This window comes from Trichoderma reesei (assembly GCF_000167675.1).
Source record: "Trichoderma reesei QM6a unplaced genomic scaffold TRIREscaffold_2, whole genome shotgun sequence".
Taxonomy (NCBI): Eukaryota; Fungi; Ascomycota; class Sordariomycetes; order Hypocreales; family Hypocreaceae; genus Trichoderma; species Trichoderma reesei.
Genome location: NW_006711149.1, coordinates 466,668 through 473,562, shown reverse-complemented (window position 1 = coordinate 473,562; position 6,895 = coordinate 466,668). Strand labels below are relative to the sequence as shown.

General features: G+C 54.6%; 3 protein-coding genes across 3 annotated transcripts; 1 reads left to right on the top strand and 2 right to left on the bottom strand.

The window, feature by feature from the left end:
• Positions 1–598: 598 nt before the first annotated feature.
• TRIREDRAFT_120059 (uncharacterized protein) lies at positions 599–1,190 on the top strand (the record flags this gene model as incomplete). The annotated part of the gene is made up of 2 exons (XM_006962244.1): positions 599–660; positions 763–1,190. 2 exons carry the CDS (start codon positions 599–601, stop codon positions 1,142–1,144), a joined length of 444 nt encoding a protein of 147 aa, XP_006962306.1. The 3' UTR covers positions 1,145–1,190.
• Positions 1,191–1,669: 479 nt separating this feature from the next.
• Positions 1,670–3,078, bottom strand: TRIREDRAFT_120058 (dehydrogenase; the record flags this gene model as incomplete). The annotated part of the gene is made up of 2 exons (XM_006962032.1): positions 1,670–2,827; positions 3,061–3,078. The coding sequence occupies 2 exons, from the start codon at positions 3,076–3,078 to the stop codon at positions 1,670–1,672; spliced, it is 1,176 nt and encodes a 391-aa protein (XP_006962094.1).
• A 952-nt stretch (positions 3,079–4,030) lies between these two features.
• On the bottom strand, positions 4,031–5,311 carry TRIREDRAFT_120057 (uncharacterized protein; the record flags this gene model as incomplete). The annotated part of the gene is made up of 3 exons (XM_006962031.1): positions 4,895–5,311; positions 4,518–4,765; positions 4,031–4,455 (listed from the first exon to the last, which is right to left on the bottom strand). Coding segments are annotated over exons 1-3 (801 nt in total), but the record flags the coding sequence as incomplete, so codon positions are not given.
• Between the last annotated feature and the right edge of the window lie 1,584 nt (positions 5,312–6,895).

The window sequence follows — 6,895 nt, the reverse complement described above, 5'->3', positions numbered from 1 at the left end:
ACAGTTCAATATTCACATCTGTTGTATTATCGACTATGACTTTGTTTGATTCACGACTCTCTAAGCCCAACAGCACAATTCCGTCTGGGTCCCTGGAATTGTTGGGCTAATGGGTGGGTGGCGGCTGGGAGCACATAGCCGGATAGCCTACCTGACATGCCCCAAATGCGGCATTCAAGGCATTGGCCACGGCCTGACAGCGTCCCAAGGTTCCGAGAGCCGGACGCCAATAATCCAGCTCGAAGCAAAGCAATGAACATGACAGCCTGGATCAGTCCGTCATGAGGCTTGCGGAGATGCAAAATCTTCCCCCCACCTCGACTTTGGGGGGGGGGAATTGAAGTGTCGACAGCGGATATCCGGTTTACGTATATTGGACTGCCGAAGAGAATGTCTAGCAAACTCAGTGCCTTGCTGCGCCTTTCAAGCCCGGGCATTGAGTTTCGTTGAGTCTGATGAGATTTGATGACTTCCGAAACGGTAAGGCAAGATATGATATATATAGCACCAATCTGACGAAGTGGCAGCTTCAGCCGCTCGAATACTTGGCATCCAAGGCTACCTCGCTCTTTATCAAGAAACGACCCTCATCTGAATAATGGCAACCATATATCAGCCCCAGGAATACCAGGCCGTTGACGACGTGCCTTATCAGCGCGGGTAAGGCCCCTTTCCAATGCCCAAGAGCATCTGCAGTACAGATACTCTTCGAGCAAGATTCCAGCGGACTAACAACAAAGCGCCATGCAAATCGAATCACAGCCGTCCCCTCCCAACCGTCACGCCCGTCTTCCAAAACAAGCTGCCCAACTCGCCCGGCAAGACGGCCGTCGGCCTGCTCGTCGACTTCCCACCCAACGCCTCGACGCCCCCTCACACGCACGGCGGCGCCGCCATCTCGGCCTTCGTCATCAAGGGCACCGTGCTCAACAAGATGAACGACGGTCCGACGCGCGTGATCCCCGCGGGCGGCTCCTGGTTCGAGGCCCCCGGCTGCCATCACCGGACCAGCGACAACTACAGCACCACCGAGCCCGCGCAGATCCTGGCGACCATGGTGGTGGACACGAAGGTGGTTGAGGAGGGCGGCATGGCTGCTCTCGTTGTGTTAGATCCTGAGTATGCGGATATCAGACTTGGTTGAGCTGGACCATGTGACCACGAAAGGGGAAGAATTGGAATAGAGGAACAACTGGGAGATTCCCAGTATCGCTAATTAGGAAACCTTTCCTGGCAACTGCTCCATAATATATTCTTCCCTTTGATATCTGAGATATCTCGATCGAAAAGATAACCTGGCTTTATGATATAAGCTTGTGATATAACAGTTTCCAAACAAACATCTAGCGAGTGACTGGATTCACGTATCAGATTCCAGAAGTGAAAAGGTCCATTTGAAAATGTCGAGAAAGGCCGTAGAATCGTCGGCAATAGGCTAAAGCACAAGATTAATGGCGTTGAAGGCAATATAAAAAGGCGGTGCTGCCAGCATAATAATCTATGACTAGTATCCAAATAGTCGAGCACAGGTTTGCTCTGGGAGAAGTGTATAGAACATGTTGAATATGGCAAGAAACTGAATGTTGATGATGAGCTCTGTCGAATGGCCCCCTGTCGCTCTAACAAGGGTAGTTGTGATGAAAGAATATGCCAGGCCTTGTCAAGCCTTCTATGAGCTGGTCGCTTGGCCATATAACAGCCGTTGCACCATTTCGGCAATGGCAAGACTGCTTGTCAACCCAGGGCTCTCAATACCCAGGAGATTGACCCATCCTTCGTATCCGTCCTCCTTCTTGATGTAAAAGTCCTGAAAGCTCTTGTCCGTTGCCGACGCCGCTCCCTTGGGGGCAAGCTTAGGCCGCATGCCAGCGTAATCCGGCACCAGGGCTTCAGGATCGACAGTCGGGAGGTACTTTTGAATCTCGGCAACAGCCTCCGGAAGCCGCGAGGCATTCACAGTGAGGTCGTTCGGATCGTCCACCCACTCGACGTCCGGACCGAAGCGGATCCGTCCGGCCAGGTCAAGCGTCAGGTGAGTCCCGAGACCACTGGCGCCGGGCTCAGGAGCCGGGTATATCAGCCGGGAGATCTTGGGGCGAGAGGCCGCGTAGGTGAAGTAGTTGCCCTTTGCGTAGTAGAGCCGTCTGTGCCGCGGAGGGGGCACAATCATGTTGTGGACGGCTACGGCGCCGAGGCCAGCGGTGTTGACAAGCGTCTCGGCCGTAATGGTGGACACGTCGCCGCCAGGGCCGTCCGAGACGTCAACCTCCCAGCCCGCGCTGCCGGGCAGCGAAGACGCTCCCCCAGACAGAGGTCGGATGTCCGTCACTGGTGAGTTCAAGGCGACAACGCCGCCAGCTTCTTCAAAGAGGCCCCTGAGGCAAAGCATGAGGCCGTGCGAGTCGATAATGCCCGTCGTCGGGCTCTCCAGGGCGCCGGCCTCGGCCCTGACGCCCTCGCCGCGCTCGTCCACCTCCTTGCGCGACACCCACCTCACAGGCACCCCAATCTCGTCTTTGCATAGTGCGTGGATCCTCTCCAGGGCCTCTCTCTGCGCAGGATTCTGCGCCACGAGCCACTTGCCCGTCCTCCGGTAGGCAACGCCGTGCCTGTCGCAGAGGGCGTACAGCAGGTCCTTGCCGCGGCGGCACAGCGTCGCCTTGAGGGTGTCATGGCCGTAGTAGATGCCGGCGTGAATGACCTCGCTGTTGCGCGAGCTGGTCTCCGTGCCGACGGCCGGGTGGCGCTCGATGAGCACGGTGGAGGAGCCCGGCTGGAGGGAGAGCTGGCGGGCGATGGCGAGGCCGACGACGCCGCCGCCAACGACCTGAAGTGCAATCTGTTAGCATTGCTTGATAATCAGAAAGCGTTGATCCTGGTTTGGGCATCAGGCGGATGCCGTTGGGTCAAATTGTGGGAGTTGTGCGCTGGTGAAGTGGTTGGTGATGAGGGAGCGAGCCAACTTGCCGCGTGTGTAAAGTCTGCTCTCACGGCCGCCGTAGAGCTAAAGTGCAAGGCCTGGGCATGACAAATTTGGCTGGACGAGCGCGTTAGTCCTACTGCCCTCCTTGCCAGCATTTTGCCTCCCGATCTCGAAGCCGCAGTTGGCAGCTTTTCAGTTGCGGATGTTGGATCTAGGGTAGGATGAGGCCTCATATGAGGGGTGGAGAGCCTGGTGAAGCTTGGGAGGGAAGGAGCTGACGATGCCCCACATTGATTGATATTGAACTGGTGACGATCAAAGCATCAAATGATGGGCATGAAATGACAAGTATTTGATACTACAATCAATATTACAGTTGACTTGATAGCGCGATATGAGTCCTCATTTTTCTGGAAATGATCAAAGTCCAGCAACTTTTGTCCCCTTCGTGAACGGCTCCAATGACTTTCTAGATGCCATCTCAGGGCTGTAGTAGACCACGGCTGCATCGCCCATGTTGCGGTCCGCCACCGCCCAGCTTGTAGAGAGTATCTAGATGTCACGATGACGATAAAACGCCCCATCTAGCGAAGGAGGAAGTAGAAGAAGACAAGACCGTTGATATTACAACCTTTTGTTTCATTACCCAGACGCCAGCCGAAGGCGCCCTGCTACCCAGTTGCAAAGACTTGCTCAGTCAACAAGCACGCGGCTCAACGTGTATCTGCCGCTGCCAATTCCAGCCTAGACAGTTTCCGCAAAGGAATCGTGCTCATCATCACCAATGAAGAAGAAGGAAATTGATGGACTCTCTGATATCGCTAGCTGCATAGAGTCCGTCGCTCATGCGATTCCTCCTCTGGTGATATGTAATCAAGCGTGAGGATACATCATACATCTACGCTCTCCCAGACGCCGCCTCACTGTCATCGGCCGAGGTCGATGACCGGGTAAGGTTCGAAGGGACTGACGGCTCATTCGGAACCGGGGAGCTCGTCGACAACTCGGCGACTTGTTTCTCTATCCATGTATGTCAGTGGGTTGCATACAGCATGAATCGGTCTTCAATTGTGCGAGTGTAGGCGCACAGAAGAATGAACAAACTTACCCAATTCACGGATCCGATGCCGGAGCATCTGATTCTCGCGGGTCAGCATTTGCGTCTCGGCCTGGTAAAACGCGCTTTCATCCCGGAACAGAGACCAGTCCCCGCTCTCGGCACTGATAGAAGTCGCCCGCAGTCGAGGCGAGGCGTTTCGGCTCGGCGTTCTAGACCGGCGCTGGATGTCGGCACGCGCCATCTCCATAGAGTTGCGATGATGAGGAAAGATGGGTGATCGAGAGAAAGAGGAGCCCGAAACGGATGCGCCAGGGTTCCCGGTTGGCGACTGCGTCGAGATGGGGACAGGAAGTGAGCGCTGCGGCCGCTCGGGGGTGGCAGCACTATCCTCTGCGGCGGATGCGTTCGGGTTGCTTGCTTGGAGGCGCTGAAGCTCTAGCTGTTGTTGTCGGATCATATTCAATAGTCGATTCTGAAGGGAAAATTCAGCTTGAGTCCCTCCAACATTAAACGTCAGCATTGCATGCTGCTTACAACTTGGCCCTCCTGCTCTGCCTCGAGCTCTTGGTGAAGCTCGCCCAAGCTCGGCGTTCTGATATGGCGGTTCGACTCTGGCGGTGCGCCGCCGCCATAGGGCTGCGGGCTCGCCCTCATGGGGTCGTGAAACATCTCGCCGGGAGCCGGCACAGCGGGGTCGTTGAGCTGGAGGTTCATGAGGATGGCTGATCGTCGACGGCTGGACGGAGATGCGAGGCTGCGCGCTAGAGAGCTGTTGGATGATCCTGAGAGGAGCTTAGTTAGATGGAACGGCGAATGCAGGTGGAGGGAGGTGAATAGCAACGGCGCAAGGCACACACAGTTGGGCGAGTCTGTTTAAAAGCCGAAAGCAGAATGAATCGGTGCCGACTTACTGCGTGAAGGTTCTCTTTGTAGGCCGGCATTCAAGGCGGCGGCGGCATGTAAGGAAATGGACGCGGAACGAGGCGATCCAGTGGGGGACTCGGAGCGGGGCACGGAGGAGACGTCACCGTTGGCCGCCATAATTGGGGTTTGGCTGGGGTCGATTGATTCGGTAGGTAGGTATGAGAACAAACAGCTGATGAGCTCGGAGAATTGCTCTGGTGAATACGCGGAATTGAGCGGCGAATGGAGATAGAGAGAGAAGAGAGAGGAGGAAGTAGAGGTATTGAAGGGGGGAGAAAGAGGATGGCGTGTAGCTGGTGACGTTTGTTTCGCTTGTTTTCAGTTTGCAACTCTGTATTCCCAGCGTTTCTTCAGAGGCTTGGTCGTCGATTGTCTAGTCTCGAAGACGGAAAGCGTATCGTCAGGTGGTTTCTGAAGGCCGCCGAAGTAGATACTGTAGAGGACGCCGCATCGGTGAGACAGAACAGAGCGGAATCAGCGGAAGCGTCTGGCTCTCTTGTGACGATGGCGAAGCTAGCCTTGCAACACGGCAACGAGTCAAGAGTAGGTAGGTATCGTCGGTTGGATGATGACGAATAGGAAACACCTTGCCCTGATGGATTGGCAAAAGGCAAAAGGGAAGGGCTGCGTCCAGTATTTCAGATCAAACACCTTTGGTCAAAATAGTAGACAGGATTCGATCGATTCGATGCGGGTGGAAGGTAATAAGTGGTAACATGCATGCGTTGCCGGCGCACAAGCTTCAACTCCAACTGCGTGATGTGCTGCTGATCGCGGCTGGACGACAGCGAGAAGGGGCGAAAAGGTCGAACCACTTCCAGCGAGTCTACCGCAGTCCAGTGACTCGCACTGGTCATCAGATCACCGCTCGACAGTGGGCGCCGGCCGCTAAACCGAGAGCGGGAGGCGCTGGACAGGACGCCTGAAGCCCGCTGGGGCGCTGAGTTTCGGGGGCACACGGGGGTCGGGTATCAGCCCTGCAGCATTGGATTTAATGGCTGATTGTGACGCCACCGGCGAGAACCTGCACAATCTAATCCCACATGCATGTTGTGACAGTCCAGTTCTTTTACATTTACAATTCTCCTCCCCGTCGGCCTTGCCTAAACCAGGCATCAACGTCAGTACGAGCGGCAATTGTACAAAAGTCCGTCATCACGAGGACAATCATATCTGGGCGGTTCGTTGTGCACATGTGTCCGTGTTGTTTTTGGCACTACTTTCGACGCCTTTGGATGGACTGTTCACGATCCATGATTGTTTGACAAAGCCCTCCTCACAAAGCCCAATTCCTATCAACATCGTTGACCATCCTCGAGACGCCAAGTGGGAAAAGGAATGCCCATAGTTCCTGGTATATGAGTATTTCTCATGCTGAAGAGACGGGCCGTCCCGCCAAGTCAGGCTCAAAAACACATCGCCATACGCCAGGCATCCTGCTGTACTTCCTTGGCCGCTGACCGTGGCCTCTTTCTCCCTTCCAACAAAGGCAATTAAGCGGCTCACTACTGGAAAGAGAGTTGTAAAATAAGCCTGCAATTCCATATTTAGACCGGATATCATACAAATTCAAGAACCGAACCCTGCAGCAAGTCTGCAGCGACAGGCGGTGGACTGGATCCATCCAGAATTTTGGCCCCCCAAGGCATCACAAGAGAAGAATCGTCGTGTTAATGTGCAAATCCCAACCCTGTGCAGATCCAGCATTCCATGCCAAAAGAGAAGAAGCAAAAGAAATGAATGCGGACATAAGAAACGAAGAAGAAACGGAGAAGAATGCGCAACACCTAGCTCGGTTCCATGTCGTAAACCATCATTGCGGAAACCATTAAAGAGTGTAGAAGAGAGGTATGGAAGCAGAAGAAACTTCGGAGGACAGAGAAGGAGGAGAAATGGCAGAGGCAACACACGGGAAAAGATGGAGTTGAAGGCGAAGAAAAGAAGGGAAGAAAGAAAACCAAAGGCCTCAGATGCGCGAAGAGAGTCTT